This window comes from Phoenix dactylifera, chromosome 4 (genome assembly GCF_009389715.1).
Source record: "Phoenix dactylifera cultivar Barhee BC4 chromosome 4, palm_55x_up_171113_PBpolish2nd_filt_p, whole genome shotgun sequence".
In the NCBI taxonomy this organism is placed as follows: Eukaryota; Viridiplantae; Streptophyta; class Magnoliopsida; order Arecales; family Arecaceae; genus Phoenix; species Phoenix dactylifera.
Genome location: NC_052395.1, coordinates 18154328 through 18173345, shown reverse-complemented (window position 1 = coordinate 18173345; position 19018 = coordinate 18154328). Strand labels below are relative to the sequence as shown.

Sequence of the window (19018 nt, the reverse complement as noted above, 5' to 3'; positions counted from 1 at the left end):
TCTGGGATCAACAAGGAGGTTCTCCCCGGCGGAACTCCGCTCTAGGCGTTTCATCCGGGATCACGTCTCCCCTCCTTGAAGTTCGGCCTTCCGATTGAGCTCCGCACCAGACGCTTGATCCGGGACCGCGCCTCCATATGCTCTTCTTCCTTGTATCCCTTCTCTCCCCTAACACTGGGGAGGACCGGAATATCCCTTGGAGGTGGCGTTCCCCTGGAGGCAGCGGGAGCTTCGTCTGCGGCGGCTCCTCGTCTTTTTCGTGAGGCGTGGATGGCGCCTCTGGGTAGGAGCAGTGTGGACTTCTCCTTCGTCCACTTCTTCTTCATCCGCGCCGGCTCTTCGTCTTTTTCGTGAGACGTCGATGGCGCCTCCGGTTGGAAGCACCCACTTCCGGTGGGATTGCAGCCGCTTCGGATGGAGGTTTCGGGATCCCAGATCTTCAGCTCCTCGGAGTCTCCACCTCTTCTTTACTTTCTTTACACCCTAATTCCCCTCTGGGAATTCCTTGTAATCACACGAGCACGCCATTGTAACCAGAAATTATTGAAATGAAAAGTGTTGTACATTTTTGAACTGTCTTTCTGGCATTGTTGTTCTACTGGTAATACATCCGCAGGTTAGCGGAATTCCAGCTCCTTGGAATTTTTCGACCATCTAGGGCCTCCAACTGGTAGGAGCCAGGTCGGTTTACCCAGCGAACCCTATACGGGCCTTCCCAATTTGGCGCTAGCTTCCCACCTTCCGCAGGTTGAGATGCTTTAGCTCGCCTTAGCACCAGATCTCCGATTCTGAAAAGCTTCGGTCGGACCTTGGAGTTGTAATATCGGGCCACCCTCCGCTGATACATCGCCATCCGAACCTGCGCCATTTTCCTTGCTTCTTCCAAGAGATCCAGGTTCCCTCGGAGTTGCTCCGAATTGGCCTCGGGTCGGTGCGCGGCCACCCGAGGTGAGGGGAGTCCGAGCTCCACGGGGACAACGGCTTCCGTGCCATAGGTTAGGCTGAAAGGCGTCTCCCCGGTAGGGGTCCGATGTGTGGTCCGATACGCCCAAAGGACATTATCGAGTTCTTCGACCCAAGCTTGCCCCGTCCGACCGATTCGCGCTTTGATTCCTTGGAGGATTGTCCGATTTGTGACCTCGGCCTCGCCGTTGGTTTGGGGATGCGACACAGATGTGAATCGATGCTCGATCCCAAACTCCTCGCAGAAGTCACAGAAATGCTTGTTGTCGAACTGTCGACCATTATCCGAGATGAGGACCCGAGGTACCCCAAATCGGACAATGATGTTCTTCTTCACGAACTTCCGGACTTGCGCCTCCGTGATAGTGGCCAGCGGCTCTGCCTCCACCCACTTGGTGAAGTAGTCGATTGCAACAATCAAAAATTTCCGCTGAGCTGGAGCGACGGGGAATGGTCCGAGGATATCCATTCCCCACTGGGCGAAGGGCCAGGGTGCAGTGATTGGTGCCAAGGGGACAGAAGGGACTCTCTGGACGTTGGCGTGGCGCTGGCAGGCGTCACATTTCCGTACATGATCCTTTGAGTCCTCCAACAAGGTAGGCCAATAATAGCCTTGCCTCATGATCTTGTGCGCCAAGGACCTAGCCCCCAAGTGTGATCCGCAAACGCCTTCGTGGACTTCGCCGAGGACGTAGGCCGCTTCCGAGGGGCGGAGGCACTTTAAGAGGGGGGCGGTGAACGAGGTCCGATACAGCCTCCCTTCATAGAGTACGTAGTGGGCGGACTTCATAACAAGTCGCCGAGCTTGATCTTCGTCTTCAGGGAGGATCCCTTCGGCGAGGTAGGCGACAAGCGGGTCCATCCAAGACGGCTCCGGATCAATCGCCATCACCGCTTCAGCCTCGCCGATGCTCGGGGCATCCAGGGTCTCCAGGTAGATCGCCCTCGACAAGTTGTGCGCGTCTGCGCCCACTAAGCGGGACAACCTGTCGGCCCTGGCATTTTCACTTCTCGGGACCTGCTGGATGTCGACACTGCCGAGGTCGGAAATGAGTGCTTGCACCTTCCGGACGTAATTCTGCATGGTCGGGTTCCGGGCCTCGAACTCCCCACGGACCTGCCCGACCACCAGCTGGGAGTCGGTGAAGACCTTCAGGCGCCGGATGCCGAGCTCCTTGGTGAGTTTGAGTCCCGTGACTAGGGCCTCGTACTCCGCCTCGTTGTTGGTCACTGGAAATCCGAACCTCAAGGCGTACTCGGCTATCACTCCATCAGGACTGGTAAGGACCAGCCCGGCCCCTCCACCTTCGGGGTTCGACGACCCATCGATGTGAAGCGTCCAAATCGGGAGGTCGAGGCTGGGTGTTTCCGGCGACCTAGGTTCCGCCTCCTGCACCGTGCACTCAGCGAGGAAATCCGCGAGCGCCTGGGCCTTGATGGCGGGTCGGGGCTGGTAGCGGATGTCGAACTCACCAAGTTCTACTGCCCACTTCACCAGCCGTCCCGCATTCTCTGGATTGCTGAGGATCTGCCGCAGCGGTTGATCGGTCAAGAGGGTGATAGAATGGGCCTGGAAATAGGGGCGAAGCCTCCTAGTCGCGGTCAGCAGCGCGAAGGCGATCTTTTCAGCCTTCGTGTACCGCGTCTCGGCATCCCGTAGGACCCGGCTGATGTAGTACACAGGCTTCTGGAGCTTTGCCTCTTCCCGAACCAGTACCGCACTGACTGCGGTTGGGGAGACCGCCAGATAGAGGTAGAGCATCTCCCCTTCTTGCGGCTTGGACAGCAGGGGAGGAGACGCCAAGTATTCCTTGAGCTGGTCGAATGCTGCTTGACATCCGGCCGTCCAGAGGAAGTCTTTCGGGCGTTTCAACACCTTGAAGAAAGGTTGGCAGCGTTCGGCCGATTTTGCCACAAATCGTCCGAGCGCGGCGACCCTCCCAGCGAGCTCCTGAACCTCCTTCACTTTGGTCGGAGGGGACATATCTTGGATGGCCTTGATTTTGTCCGGGTTGGCTTTGATCCCCCGCTGGTTGACAATAAAACCGAGGAACCTCCCGGCCGAAGCGCCAAAGGCGCACTTCGCTGGGTTCAGCTTCATGCGAAACTTCCGCAAGGTGGCGAAAGTCTCCTCCAGATCCGCGATGTGCTGGTCTGCATGGCGGCTCTTCACCAGCATATCGTCCACGTACACCTCCATGTTCCGGCCGATTTGCTCTTTGAAGATTTTGTTGACGAGGCGCTGGTAAGTGGCGCCAGCATTCTTCAGACCGAAGGGCATTACCTTGTAACAGTACAGCCCCCGGTCTGTTGTAAAGGCAGTTTTCTCCTCGTCCTGTGGAGCCATCATTATCTGGTTGTAGCCGGAGAAGGCGTCCATGAAAGACAGCAGCTGATATCCGGAAGTCGCGTCGACCAGTTGGTCTATCCGCGGAAGCGGAAAGCTATCCTTGCGGCATGTCTTGTTCAGGTCGGTGTAGTCGACGCACATCCTCCACTTTCCGCTCGCCTTCCGGACAAGTACGACATTTGCCAGCCATTCGGGGTAGCTGACCTCCCTTATGAATCCTGCCTCCAAGAGCTTGTCTACCTCCTGGTCGACCACTCGGATCCGATCCGGGGCACAGTGTCTCTTCTTCTGTTTTACCGGTCGGTGGGTCGGGTCGACGTTGAGGGCGTGAGAAATGACCTCCGGGTCGATCCCAGGTACATCGGCCGCCGACCAGGCAAACACATCGACATTGGCTCGGAGGAATTCCACCAACCGGGCCCGAGCTCCCAGGTCGAGATTGGCGCCGACCCGGATCGTCCTGTCCGGGCGACCTTCCTCGAGGGGAACTTCGATCACACCCTCGGCCGGCTCCCCGTGCCGCAAGGCCACCTCGTCTCTGGCGTCGAGGGACTCGACGCTTAAGGCTTCTACGGGCTTCTTCCCTTTGAGAGTTGCTAGGAAACATTGTCTTGCGGTCGGTTGGTCACCTCGGACCTCTCCAATCCCGGCCGCCGTGGGGAACCGCATGAGCAAGTGGTACGTAGAGACCACCGCGCGAAGGGCGTTCAGTCCGGGTCGTCCGAGGATAGCGTTGTAGGCCGAGGGAACACGGACGACCAAGAACCCGAGCCGCACTGTGGCTTCTGCGGGTGCAACGCCCGCAGTCACAGGCAGCTCAACGACACCTTCGGCCGAGATAGCGTCACCAGTGAATCCTATGAGGGGGGTGGATGTTTTGTGCAACAATTGTCTGGACAAGCTCATCTTTTGGAAGGCCTCGTAAAACAAAATATCAGCTGAGCTTCCACTATCCACAAGAACACGCCTTACACCATAGTTTGCCATAGTGAGGGAGATCACCATGGCGTCATCGTGGGGGGTCTGAACCCCCTTTACATCTTCATCACAAAAAGTGATTACATTACCGACCCTCTGCCTCTTCGCGACGGCTGCCCCTGACGCTTCAGTCGAGCCCCCTGCGTTCCTCTCGGGCCGGGGGCAGCCCCCAGTGATGGTGTGGATCACGCCCGCGACGGGTCGATTCTGCTCCCGAGGCTCCTGAGGGGCCGGGTCGGCCGGACGCGGGTCTGCGGGGGGACGTCGGTCGTTCACATATCGACCGAGACGCCCTCGGCGGATGAGAGCCTCGATCTCGTCCCGAAGCTGGAAGCAGTCTTCGGTGTCGTGGCCGTGGTCCCGGTGGTACTCACAGTACGCCCGAGAGGGCCTCCTCCCAGGAATCTTCTTCATCTGTCTCGGGACCGGAAGGTCCTCCCGCCCCTTGATCTCCATGAGGATCTGGGCCCGGGGAGTCAGGAGAGGAGTGTACCGGTTGAAACGTCGGGGCGGAGAACGAGGGCGTAGGGCGCCGTTGTTCCTTGCCGGCGACAGGCTTCTGCGCCGACGTTGAGGCGTCGGGCTCCTCCTCTGGCGTGCCTCTTTTCGCCTTTTCTTCCCGAGCTTTGGAAGGATCTCGGCGGCCTCCTTGCTCCGGTGGGCGGACGCCTCCTCGGCGTCCGCATACTGGTTCGCCCGGGACAACAGCTCCGGGAAGCTCCGCGGCAGGCGTTTGTCCAGGGAGAAGGTGAGTCTGCCCTTTCGGAAGCCACGCTTCAGGGCTGAAAGAGCCACCTTCTGGCTCAGGTTCCGGACTTCCAGCGTAGCCTTGTTGAAGCGGGTAAGATAATCCCGCAAGCTTTCTCCCTCGTTTTGCCGGACATCAAAGAGGGAGTCGGAGACCAGTCGCCGCCGGCTACTGACGGCGAAATGGGTGATGAAGAGGCGAGTAAACTGGTCGAAGGACTGGATTGAGTTAGCCTCCAAGCCGGCGAACCACGCCCTTGCCGGGCCACGGAGGGTCGCCGGGAAGGCCTTGCAGAGGAGAGGATCTGATGCTCCGTGGAGGAGCATAAGGGTCCTGAAACTCTCGACGTGATCCCGCGGGTCCGCCGCCCCGTCATAGGGCTCGATCGCCGGCATTTTAAACCCCGGCGGATTCGGGGTCCGCAGGATCCTCGAGGCAAGCGCCGGCTGGGAGGAGATCTCCAAGTCGGCGAAGGGATCTTTGGAGTGGCCCTTTAGAACCTGGAGTTGTCGGTGGAGATCGTCCACCCGCCGGTCCAGGGAGCGCGACCGATGGGTGGGAGACAAGGAGCACCGAGAGGGGGACCGACTGGAGCGCGGGTTCCTTGAGGACTGGGGGATCTGGGAACGCGCCCGGGCCCGCCTCTCGTACCCCGCGCAGCTCCGATGGGAAGGTCCCGGCAGAATGGACCGTGCTCGAGAATCTTCCTCGCGCCGACGCTCCTCCCCATGGGAGAGGAAGGAGCGCGGGTTGAGGAGGACAGGTGAGCGCTCAGGGAGCAGCGGCTCCTGGGCCCGCTGCGGCACCCGAGATATCACACCCTGCAGGTTCTGCACTGCCTCCGCGAGGGTGCGAACCTGCTGGGCTAACTGGTCGAACTGAGCGGCTTCGACCATCTGAATGGGAGGTGGAGCGGTGGAGTGTTGCTGAGAATGTGTTGGAGACGCAGCGGCCTCCCGGCCGGAGGCGCGAGAGGCCCCGCGACCGGAGGCATTGGAAGCTCCACGACCACCTCGCCGTGCCATTACGATCGCTCTGAGATTCGGGCCCTCCTTCTAGCGCCAACTGTTGCTGGTGGTCCAAACCGAGAACGATTGGCACAGCGGTGTGAACGGAGTTCCGTTTGAGTTGCCTTGGTTGGTGTTGATTGCGCTCCGCCTTCCACCGGGAAACCTGCAAGCAAGCCTCGCACCACCACTGGGGTAGTGGGGGCCCTCCGACGATCAAGTCAGAGGAGATTGGAGGAGAAGGAGAGATAATAGTAGCAAGTAAGAGAATGCTCTGGAAGTTCTTGCTTACCCTCCCCCTTCTCCCCCCAGCCGCATATATACCAGGCTGGGGGGTCCTTTTGGGGGGTTGGTCATCGTGTAGCACGATGGAGCTGCCACTGACATGGCCGTTACAGGGCGTCGTGGGGCAGCGCTGGGTACGGCCATGACAGGGCGTAGTGGAGCTCCGCTTTGTACGGCTGTTACAGGGGATCGTGGAGCAGCGCCGGATACGACCGTTGCTGGGTGTAGTGGAGCAGAGGGCCGCGGCGTGCCTCTGGGGAATAGCCTGTCGTTGTCGAGAGATGTCCGACTCGGGGTCGGGCTGCGGAGACGAAGATGTCCGACTCGGGGTCGGATTGCTGGATCAAGGGGCAGCCGACTCGGGGTCGGGCTGCGGAGCCGAAGATGTCCGACTCGGGGTCGGATTGCTGGATCAAGGGGCAGCCGACTCGGGGTCGGGCTGCGGAGCCGAAGATGTCCGACTCGGGGTCGGATTGCTGGATCAAGGGGCTGCCGTAGTCTTCCTGGGCGCGCGTGCCGGTCACGTGGGGCATGGTGGCTAAGTTCCCCCGTAACAGGTACGTTGACTACCTAGCTTACATCTCCATGCAATTTATTTGTTTGCATAGTCTTCTATCCCACTAGATTCCTATAATATGACCAGTTAATCTAAATTAGATTTGCAACTATCTTCCTTTCTTCATATTTTCTTCTTTTCTTTTGCATAGACAATTGGATTTATCTCTACAAAGTGTAGCTACCCTCTTCCTCCTCTTCCTCCTCTTTCTCCTCCTCCTCCAAAATTACATGGCACCCCATCAGTGCTTTCATTAGCATGTGTGAAAGGGTGGGGGTTAATAAGCAGATTCCAGATTTTTTTAACTATTATCTGATGGCTTTATATTACTGGATTGACCTACTATGAAGTCATCTATATACTGCATAGGTGGGTTTGATAATTGCATTTTGTACTCATGGAACGCAGGCCTACAAATTTGTTGCTACATATTTGTTATAGAGGTTTAATTCGTCTTGGAAGGTAATATCTTATTTTTGCCTTGGCTGACAGCCTCACGGCATACAAGTCAATAATTCATGGTGGATTATAATAGCAGTATCATCCTAACCAATATAGATGCACTGTGTTAGTGAACTATCGGCAGACAAAGGAAACAAGTTATCTATGTGATTGATTTGTGAATTTTCCTATTTGCTTAATAAGACAATAATGGAGTTCAGAATAAGATTGATATTGTATATATGTAAATGGAAATGCACTTGAAGCTATGTCCCAAAAAAAACATTTGGGTATGGCATTTGCATTCCATCTTGTTGTTCATTCCTATCAAAGTTGTCATTTTGTGCATATTTTATCAAAGTAGTAAGAATATGAACCATATAAACCATATTTGTGCTTGTGCGTGTGTATATATTAATGCCCATGTAAACATGACTATATCCTTGAAAATATGGTAAATCGGTCCATTCAGTCCAGAGATGTACCATTTTAACCATACTAGATGATGCATTATGAAGTTCAAATGTCCCTTATGCTGAATTTCATTATTTATTTACACGGGACACAAAAATTAATTTTTAGCAAAAAAAATTTTAATTTAGAGTCTCTAAAGGTTCATAACAATATTTTCTTTTCTAGGTTCCTGGGACAGCATGCTTCTAAACAAATGTGTGGCTTCTGGGAGCCCAGCCATAAAATTAGGGCCTCGCCATACTAAGCATAATCCTTCTTTGGCATATGTCCCGCCTGTTCGTGCTTCTGCAGCATGTCCAAAATTCAGAAGTCTATCTACATCTTATCAAGAAAGAAAACCCTTGTCATTAAGAGGTATGTGTATGTCCTTGTCTCACATAAAATTTGTTTCCTCTAGTTGGAGCATAATCTATATTAAGAGCAATGCCCAAAAAATCAACCTCTAAAATGGTGCCCCTGCCCACGTTCACTTGGAGATTTGTTGCTATTACATATTATAACCATGGCGATACCCATCTGGACCAACAAAAAAAAATGAAAAAGAAAAAAAAAAGACCATACCTGTCAAGCCTTGTCCCAGTTATGTGGGGTTGTGATAGTCAACTTTAAAGACCACACAATAGCATGTATCTGGTAGGATAGTGATTACGGGTATCGATTCACAGGGATTGGGGTACAGTTGTTTTCTTAAAAATATTTAAAAAAAAGAATTTGTGAAGAAAATTAAACTAAGAAATTTAATAAGGGATGCAATTAAAAATGATATGAATAAAAGAACCTAGGGTAAGGAATTCACCACTAACATAGGAACAAGAATTAATTGTATTTTAATTTATTCTTGGATTAACATGCACATTGGCTACAAGCCTAATAAGCATTTAAATAGAAATTCACAAAAGTAATTTAGGCATAATCCATCTTTAGATAGCATGAATTGTCTACCCTAATCTAAGGTGGCAGTACATCGCATCTTTCTTACGCATGAATTATCTTATTTTTACTTCAATGATCATGAAAAACTTTTGTATAGACTTCATACTTGAAATCACAGAATTTAAGCATGAGGTAAAAGATATTTATTAAGAACAAGAATGTCTATACAATTCCAAGAACATGAAATTAAATAAACAAAAACCCGTCTTTTTTTGTTAGGGCTGCATCCAGTCCTAGAGAAGAGTTCAACCTTCCATGGAGTCATGGGTGACAGCAGCAGCGCAGAGGTTTTCCATCACGGCTACCTCCTTTCTCTCGTTGTCTTCTCCCTTCTCTGGTTTCCGTGGAGCTTCCCCACCACGTTTGATCAATGAGTTAGTGGATGCGAACCTTCGGTCAGAAGAATACCCTCTCTGGTTTCCATGTCGAGCCTTTTATAGACTGCATACCTCCCCCTCTCCTCCCCTGTTCCAAGTCGAGATAAGGATGGATCAAAGCAGGATGAGGCTGAAAGTTTGGATGAACTTGGACGTTGGGAGCTTCCATGGGACCATGCGGGGATTTGGCTCTGTTTGGATGCTATGAATGCAGGGGAGTTCGGAAGGGAGACGCGTGGAAGAGGATGGAACGCTGGAAGGGAACGATCCGTGGGAGAAGGGACTTCGGAATGCGAAAGGGATGAAGCTGGGACGTTGAGATGTGAATGGATGTGGTCGGCTGGGATCAAACGTGGATGAGAGATCTTTGTTCTGTTCTTTGGACATGAGAGGGAAGAGTGACGTGGAAGCTTGATCTTTAAGCACTTAAAGGATGACGTGGACATGGGGTGGACAGGAGAATTGGGACGGATGCGTGAACTCAGGATGTCCAAATTAGAAAGTTTGGACACGTGGAGAAAATCAGAGAGAACGTGAAAAGGAAAGAAATTGATGGGGTTTAGGTATATCCAATTGAGTTTGACTCGACCTGCATTCATTAGGCTCAATTAATAAATAATTAAATCAAACTCGAATTAATTTATTAAAATGCAATGATGAGGGTAACGCATCTTTTATGGTTAAATTTACAGAATATGTGAATTAAAATAATGATAGGTGCTATGAAAAAGAGGCTAATTTATGTATTATTTAGCACTTATCAGACCCCCAACCCTGCATTTTGCTAGTCCTCGAGCAAAATAAAAGCTAACTCACTTTCACAGGAATCGCAATTGCATTTACCATATGCAATAAGGCTTTAAAACCCTAGGTGGTCCTAGTGGACGAGTTTTGTCTCGTGAGGGTTTCCGACTCAGATACCCACAAACTGCGGTCTCTACCCAATTTATTTTATCGTTACATAAAATCTAATTTCAAATGCATAAGTGCCAAAAATTTCAAAAGCACACAAAGTTTTAATTACTAAGTCAGCCCAAATCTTAGGTCAGTATGCAACTTAAGTTGAAGTCATTAAGTCTTTGTGAGAGAGTTGTAAGGCTTATTTATACTTGGGTGCTCGGTGATATCTGGACTAGGCTTAAGATTCCCCAACATACTACTAAAGCTAGTAGTTTCCAAGAATTGGTTAGATAAACCTATGCACTGATTTAAAATCATCCTATCTTGCAGGATTTCGAGAGTTATGGATGTTTACTTTAATACCTCATGGGCTTTATCTGTAATATTTCAGTTTACTCGAATTTTTACAACGACGGCTTTCGTACTATCGTCTTTTTCAAGGTCAATATTATTTTCTCTTTCTCTTTTTTTTTGGGTTATATTTTGAGTTTGTATTTATAAATAAATTATGCACTTTTACTCTTGTAATGACTCCTCCGTATAGCGAGCATTCAGTCAACAACTCCCACACCAGATAGCATAAGGTGTTGGGCATCAAGACTCCCCTACGGACCTATGCTCGGGTTCATCATCACAAGCCCGCTGACGTTTGACAATAGGTAGCCCTTTTCGATGTATCTGACTAAATTCACTCTTTTTTTAATAAATATGGGATAATAGTGAATTAGATAGGTATGATTCATCAGGACTCAAGGTTGCTACCAGACTTAACAACATAATGCTGAATTTAATCCTTAGAAGTGCAGACCATGTGTGTTGTGAAATTTCAAAGTAAAAATTATCTTACAACTCGCTAAAAGAACTTTTAATGAAAAGAACTCAAATTGTCTTTGTTGCTGGTGGTCCAAACCGAGAACGATTGACACAGCGGTGTGAACGGGGTTCCGTCTGAGTTGTCTTGGTTGGTGTTGGTTACGCTCCACCTTCCACCGGGAAACCTGCAAGCAAGCCTCGCACCACCACTGGGGTAGTGGGGGCCCTCCGACGATCAAGTCAGAGGAGATTGGAGGAGGAGGAGAAATGATAATCGCAAGCAAGAGAGTGCTCTGGAAGATATTGTTTATCCCCCCACCCTTCTCCCCCCAGCCGCATATATACCTGGCTGGGGGGTCTCTCAGGGGGGTTTGTCATCGTGGGGCGCGATGGAGTGGCCACTGACATGGCCGTTACAGGGCGTCGTGGAGCAGCGCTGGGTACGGCCATGACAGGGCGTAGTGGAGTTCCGCTTTGTACGGCTGATACAGGAGATCGTGGAACAGCATCGGATACAGCCGTTGCAGGGAGTAGTGGAGCAGGAGGCCTCGGCGTGCCTCTGGGAAGCAGCCTGTCGTTATCAAGAGATCTCCGACTCGGGGTCGGAGTGCTGGATCAGGGGGCAGCCGACCCGGGGTCGGGCTGCGGTGCTGAGGATATCCGACTTGGGGTCGGATTGCTAGATTAAGGGGCAGCCGACTCGGGGTCGGGCCGCGAAGCCGAAGATGTCCGACTCGGGGTCGGATTGCTGGATCAAAGGACAGCCGACTCGAGGTCGGGCTGTGGAGCCGAAGATGTCCGACTCGGGGTCGGATTGCTGGACCAAAGGACAGCCGTAGTCTTCATGGGCGCGCGTGCCGGTCACGTGGAGCATGGCGGCTTAGTTCCCCCGTAACAGTAGCCCCCCACTTCCGAGCCTGGAACCAGAAGGGGAACGGGTGAAGGGAGTGATGCTTCAAGATTGCCGCCATCCCTCGGAGAGGCGCGCGCGCTTCGAGCTTCCCGCCTTCTTTATGGCGTATGGCGGTTGTTGCTGACCTGGCAGTCTGAGGATTTCGGCGGACATCCTTCCTTAATGGCGTCGATTTGCCTTTGGGGCGCGAGCGACCCTTCGGCGGCCAGGCGTCCTCTGGCGTCATCGAGGCATCACCCGCCTTTCCGCCTATTTAACCGGGGGCCCTCCCCCGTCCGTCTTCCTCTTTTTTCTTTTTAACTCTTGGCGGCGTCTTGCCGACTCCTGACTCTCGAAGTTCTTCCGGCCCTAAGCCAGGCATCCGAGGGTTAGGCCTCAGGAAATTCTTCCGGCGCTAAGCCAGGCATCCGAGGGTTAGGCCTCAGGAAATTCTTCCGGCGCTAAGCCAGGCATCCGAGGGTTAGGCCTCGGGAAATTCTTCCGGCGCTAAGCCAGGCATCCGAGGGTTAGGCCTCAGGAAATTCTTCCGGCGCTAAGCCAGGCATCCGAGGGTTAGGCCTCGGAAAATTCTTCCGGCGCTAAGCCAGGCATCCGAGGGTTAGGCCTCAGGAAATTCTTCCGGCGCTAAGCCAGGCATCCGAGGGTTAGGCCTCGGGAAATTCTTCCGGCGCTAAGCCAGGCATCCGAGGGTTAGGCCTCAGGAAATTCTTCCGGCGCTAAGCCAGGCATCCGAGGGTTAGGCCTCAGAAAATTCTTCCGGCGCTAAGCCAGGCATCCGAGGGTTAGGCCTCAGGAAATTCTGGAAATTCCGCTCGTCGGTCGGCCAAGGCTGGCGCAAGCCGAGGCGACCGGTCGGGGCTTCAGGCTAGTCTGGTCCCGGGATGGTCATCGGGTTAGCCTGGCATCCGAGGGCCGAGCTTCGGGAGATTCCGCTCGTTGGTCGGCCAAGGCTGGCGCAAGCCAAGGTGACCGGTCGGGGCTTCAGGCTAGTCTGCTCCCGGGATGATCATCGGGTTAGCCTGGCATCCGAGGGCCGGGCCTCGGAAAATTCCGCTCGTTGGTCGGCCAAGGCTGGCGCAAGCCGAGGCGACCGGTGGGGGCTTCAGGCTAGTCTGCTCCCGGGATGGTCATCGGGTTAGCCTGGCATCCGAGGGCCGGGCCTCGGAAAATTCCGCTCGTTGGTCGGCCAAGGCTGGCGCAAGCCGAGGCGACCGGTCGGGGCTTTAGGCTAGTCTGCTCCCGGGATGATCATCGGGTTAGCCTGGCATCCGAGGGCCGGGCCTCGGGAAATTCCGCTCGTTGGTCGGCCAAGGCTGGCGCAAGCCGAGGCGACCGGTGGGGGCTTCAGGCTAGTCTGCTCCCGGGATGGTCATCGGGTTAGCCTGGCATCCGAGGGCCGGGCCTCGGGAAATTCCGCTCGTTGGTCGGCCAAGGCTGGCGCAAGCCGAGGCGACCGGTCGGGGCTTCAGGCTAGTCTGCTCCCGGGATGATCATCGGGTTAGCCTGGCATCCGAGGGCCGGGCCTCGGAAAATTCCGCTCGTTGGTCGGCCAAGGCTGGCGCAAGCCGAGGCGACCGGTCGGGGCTTCAGGCTAGTCTGCTCCCGGGATGATTATCGGGTTAGCCTGGCATCTGAGGGTTGTCAGGCCTCAGGAAATTCCGCTCGTTGGTCGGCCAAGGCTGGCGCAAGCCGAGGCGACCGGTCGGGGCTTCAGGCTAGTCTGCTCCCGGGATGATCATCGGGTTAGCCTGGCATCCGAGGGCCGTGCCTCGGGAGATTCCGCTCGTTGGTCGGCCAAGGCTGGCGCAAGCCGAGGCGACCGATCGGGGCTTCAGGCTAGTCTGCTCCCGGGATGATCATCGGGTTAGCCTGGCATCCGAGGGCCGAGCCTCGGGAAATTCCGCTCGCTGGTCGTGCGCCTGTCGCTTGCCGCCCGACGGGATTTCTCCGTGGCCAGCTGCGATCGTGTTTCTCCTCCTCTCCAAGCGTCGCCTGGGGAACACCAGATGGGCATTAAATGCTAATTGAGGGGTTACCTGGGAAATCGGATCGCCAGTTGCTGCTTGCGAGGAGTGTCAGTTAAGCGGCCGCGATGCGCGCGTTCTTCGAGGCGGATGCGGCCTGGGCGCGGGCGGAGATACGTGGACCTAGGGGTACAGGGCACCCGGAGTGTCCTGCACAAAAAATGCGATTAAGGAGAATGACGCTTAGGAAATCGCGGGAAGATACGCCTTGAGAGTCGGATCGGCTCCGGATTCAATGCGCCCGCATTTATTGGAGCCACCCGTATCGGAACGACCGGGGGGCCGCAGTTTGGCTATAAATATAGGTGCAGGTGCGATGGAGCCTGCCAAGCCGGAGCTGTTCAAGTTGCTATGGATCGTGGACCTTCTCTCTGGCGCATGGCTGAGAGACTCCTGCCGAAGGAACGGGAGGCGCGCCCCTCGCGACTTCAGCCAACTAGCCGTTTCATCTGGGATCAGCAAGGAGGGTCTCCCCGGCGGAACTCCGCTCTAGGCGTTTCATCCGGGATCACATCTCCCCTCCTTGAAGTTCAGCCTCCCGATTGAGCTCTGCACCAGACGCCTGATCCGGGACCGCGCCTCCATATGCTCTTCCCCCTCGTATTCCTTCTCTCCCCTAACACTGGGGAGGACCGGAATATCCCTTGGAGGTGGCGTTCCTCTGGAGGCAGCGGGAGCTTCGTCGGCGGCGGCTCCTCATCCTCTTTGTGGGGCGTGGATGGCGCCTCCGGTTGGAGGCAGTGTGGACTTCTCCTTCGTCCACTTCTTCTTCATCCACGCCGGCTCTTCGTCTCTTTCGTGAGACGCCGATGGCGCCTCCGGTTGGAAGCACCCACTTCCGACGGGATTGCAACCGCTTCAGATGGAGGTTTCGGGATCCCAGATCTTCAGCTCCTCGGAGTCTCCACCTCTTCTTTACTTTCTTTACACCCTAATTCCCCCCTGGGAATTCCTTGTAATCACACGAGCACGCCGTTGTAACCAGAAATTATTGAAATGCAAAGCGTTATACATTTTTGAACTGTCTTTCTGGCATCGTCGTTCTACTGGTAATACATCCGCAGGTTAGCGGAATTCCAGCTCCTTAGAATTTCTCGACCATCTAGGGCCTCCAACTGGTAGGAGCCAGGTCGGTTTACCCAGCGAACCTTATATGGGCCTTCCCAATTTGGCGCTAGCTTCCCACCTTCCGCAGGTCGAGATGCTTTAGCTCGCCTTAGCACCAGATCTCCGATTCTGAAAAGCTTCGGTCGGACCTTGGAGTTGTAATATCGGGCCACCCTCCGCTGATACATCGCCATCCGAACCTGCGCCATTTCCCTCGCTTCTTCCAAGAGATCCAGGTTCCCTCGGAGTTGTTCCGAATTGGCCTCGGGTCGGTGCGCGGCCACCCGAGGTGAGGGAAGTCCGAGCTCCACGGGGACAACGGCTTCCGTGCCATAGGTTAGGCTGAAAGGCGTCTCCCCGGTAGGGGTCCGATGCGTGGTCCGATACGCCCAAAGGACATTCTCGAGTTCTTCGACCCAAGCTTGCCCCGTCCGACCGATTCGCGCTTTGATTCCTTGGAGGATTGTCCGATTTGTGACCTCGGCCTCGCCGTTGGTTTGGGGATGCGACACAGATGTGAACCGATGCTCGATCCCGAACTCCTCGCAGAAGTCACGGAAATGCTTGTTGTCGAACTGTCGCCCATTATCCGAGATGAGGACCCGAGGTACCCCAAATCGGACAATGATGTTCTTCTTCACGAACTTCCGGACTTGCACCTCCGTGATAGTGGCCAGCGGCTCTGCCTCCACCCACTTGGTGAAGTAGTCGATTGCAACAATCAAAAATTTCCGCTGAGCTGAAGCGACGGGGAATGGTCCGAGGATATCCATTCCCCACTGGGCGAAGGGCCAGGGTGCAGTGATTGGTGCCAAGGGGACAGAAGGGACTCTCTGGACGTTGGCGTGGCGCTGGCAGGCGTCACATTTCCGCACATGATCCTTCGAGTCCTCCAACAAGGTAGGCCAATAATAGCCTTGCCTCATGATCTTATGCGCCAAGGACCTAGCCCCCAGGTGCGATCCGCAGATGCCTTCGTGGACTTCGCTGAGGGCGTAGGCCGCTTCCGAGGGGCGGAGGCACCTTAAGAGGGGGGCGGTGAACGAGGTCCGATACAGCCTCCCTTCATAGAGTACGTAGTGGGCGGACTTCGTGACGAGTCGCCGAGCTTGATCTTCGTCCTCTGGGAGGATTCCTTCGGCGAGGTAGGCGACGAGCGGGTCCATCCAAGATGGCTCCGGATCAATCGCCATCACCGCTCCGGCCTCGCCGATGCTCGGGGCATCCAGGGTCTCCAGGTAGATCGTCCTCGACAAGTTGTGCGCGTCTGCGCCCACCAAGCGGGACAGCCTGTCGGCCCTGGCATTTTCGCTTCTTGAGACCTGCTGAATGTCAACACTGCCGAGGTCGGGAATGAGTGCTTGCACCTTTCAGACATAGCTCTGCATGGTCGGGCTCCGAGCCTCGAACTCCCCTCGGACCTGCCCGACCACCAGCTGGGGGTCGGTGAAGACCTTCAAACGCCGGATGCCGAGCTCCTTGGTGAGTTTGAGTCCTGTGACTAGGGCCTCGTATTCCGCCTCGTTGTTGGTCACTGGAAATCCGAACCTCAAGGCATACTCGGCTATCACTCCATCGGGACTGGTAAGGACCAGCCCGGCCCCTCCACCTTCGGGGTTCGACGACCCATCAATGTGAAGCGTCCAGATTGGGAGGTCGAGGCTGGGTGTTTCCGGCGGCCTAGGTTCCGCCTCCTGCACAGTGCACTCAGCGAGGAAGTCCGCGAGCACTTGGGCCTTGATGGCGGGTCGGGGCTGGTAGCGGATGTCGAACTCACCAAGTTCTACTGCCCACTTCACCAGCCGTCCCGCATTCTCAGGATTGCTGAGGATCTGCCGCAGTGGTTGATCGGTCAAGAGGGTGACAGGATGAGCCTGGAAATAGGGGCGAAGCCTCCTGGCCGCAGTGAGCAGCGCGAAGGCGATCTTTTCCGCCTTCGCATACCGCGTCTCGGCATCCCGTAGGACCCGGCTGATGTAGTACACAGGCTTCTGGAGCTTTGCCTCTTCCCGAACCAGTACTGCGCTGACTGCGGTTGGGGAGACCGCCAGATAGAGGTAGAGCATCTCCCCCTCTTGCGGCTTGGACAGCAGGGGAGGAGACGCCAAGTACTCCTTGAGTTGGTCGAATGCCACTTGACATTCGGCCGTCCAAAGGAAGTCTTTCGGACGCTTCAACACCTTGAAGAACGGTTGGCAGCGTTCGGCCGATTTTGCCACAAATCGTCCGAGCGCGGCGACCCTTCCAGCGAGCTCCTGAACCTCCTTCACTTTGGTCGGAGGGGACATATCTTGGATGGCCTTGATTTTGTCAGGGTTGGCTTCGATCCCCCGCTGGTTGACAATGAAACCGAGGAACCTCCCGGCCGAAGCGCCAAAGGCGCACTTCGCTGGGTTCAGCTTCATGCGAAACTTCCGCAGGGTGGCAAAAGTCTCCTCCAGATCCGCGATGTGCTGGTCGGCATGGCGGCTCTTCACCAGCATATCGTCCACGTACACCTCCATGTTCCGGCCGATCTGCTCCTTGAAGATTTTATTGACGAGGCGCTGGTAAGTGGCGCCAGCATTCTTCAGACCAAAGGGCATTACCTTGTAACAGTACAGCCCCCGGTCTGTTATAAAGGCAGTTTTCTCCTCGTCCTGTGGAGCCATCATTATTTGGTTGTAGCCGGAGAAGGCGTCCATGAAAGACAGCAGCTGATATCCGGAAGTCGCGTCGACCAGTTGGTCTATCCGTGGAAGCGGAAAGCTATCCTTGGGGCACGCCTTGTTCAGGTCGGTGTAGTCGACGCACATCCTCCACTTCCCGCTCGCCTTCCGGACAAGTACGACGTTTGCCAGCCATTCGGGGTAGCTGACCTCCCTTATGAATCCTGTCTCCAAGAGCTTGTCTACCTCCTGGTCGACCACTCGGATCCGATCCGGGGCACAGTGTCTCTTCTTCTGCTTTACTGGTCGGTGGGTTGGGTCGACGTTGAGGGCGTGAGAAATGACCTCCGGGTCGATCCCAGGTACATCGGCCGCCGACCAGGCAAATACATCAGCATTGGCTCGGAGGAATTCCACTAACCTGAGCCGAGCTTCCGAGTCGAGGTTGGCACCGACCCGGACCATACGGTCCGGGCGACCCTCTTCAAGGGGAACTTCGATCACACCCTCGGCCGGCTCCCCGTGCCGCAAAGCCACCTCGTCTCTGGCGTCAAGGGACTCGACGCTTAGGGCCTCCACGGGCTTCTTCCCTTTGAGAGTTGCTAGGAAACATTGCCGTGCGGTCGGTTGGTCACCTCGGACCTCTCCAATCCCGGCCGCCGTGGGGAACCGCATTAGCAAATGGTATGTAGAGACTACCGCGCGAAGGGCGTTCAGTCCGGGTCGTCCGAGGATAGCGTTGTAGGCCGAGGGAACACGGACGACCAAGAACCCGAGCCGCACTGTGGCTTCTGCGGGTGCAACGCCCGCAGTCACAGGCAGCTCAACGACACCTTCGGCCGAGATAGCATCTCCAGTGAATCCTATGAGGGGGGTGGATGTTTTGTGCAACACTTGTCGGGACAAGCTCATCTTTTGGAAGGCCTCGTAAAACAAAATATCAGCTGAGCTTCCACTATCCACAAGAACACGCCTTACATCATAGTTCGCCATAGTGAGGGAGATCACCATGGCATCATCATGGGGGGTCTGAACCCCCTTTACATCCTCATCACAAAAAGTGATTACATTTCCGACCCGCTGCCTCTTCGCGACGGCCACCCCTGATGCTTCCACCGAGCCCCCTGCATTCCTCACAGGCCGAGAGCAGCCCCCAGTGATGGTGTGGATCACGCCCGCGACGGGTCGATTCTGCTCCCGAGGCTCCTGAGGGGCCGGGTCGGCCGGGCGCGGGTCTGCGGGGGGACGTCGGTCGTTTACATATCGACCGAGACGCCCTCGGCGGATGAGAGCCTCGATCTCGTCCCGAAGCTGGAAGCAGTCTTCGGTGTCGTGGCCGTGGTCTCGGTGGTACTCACAGTACGCTCGAGAGGGCCTCCTCCCAGGGATTTTCTTCATCTGCCTCGGGACCGGGAGGTTCTCCCGCCCCTTGACCTCCATAAGGATCTGGGCCCGGGGGGCCAGGAGTGGGGTGTACCGGTTGAAGCGTCGGTGCGGAGAA

The 19018-nt window shown here is 55.2% G+C and overlaps 1 protein-coding gene across 2 annotated transcripts in view; it reads left to right on the top strand.

Moving 5' to 3' along the window:
- LOC103719334 (protein TIC 20-I, chloroplastic-like) overlaps nt 1-19018 on the top strand; it is a 41063-nt gene that overhangs the window by 7482 nt on the left and 14563 nt on the right. For both annotated transcript variants that reach the window (XM_026809346.2, XM_026809345.2), the window contains exon 2: nt 7968-8156. In XM_026809346.2, coding sequence (XP_026665147.2) covers nt 7982-8156 — 175 coding nt within the window. In that variant the 5' untranslated portion in view covers nt 7968-7981. The remainder of the gene's footprint in view (nt 1-7967; nt 8157-19018) is intronic.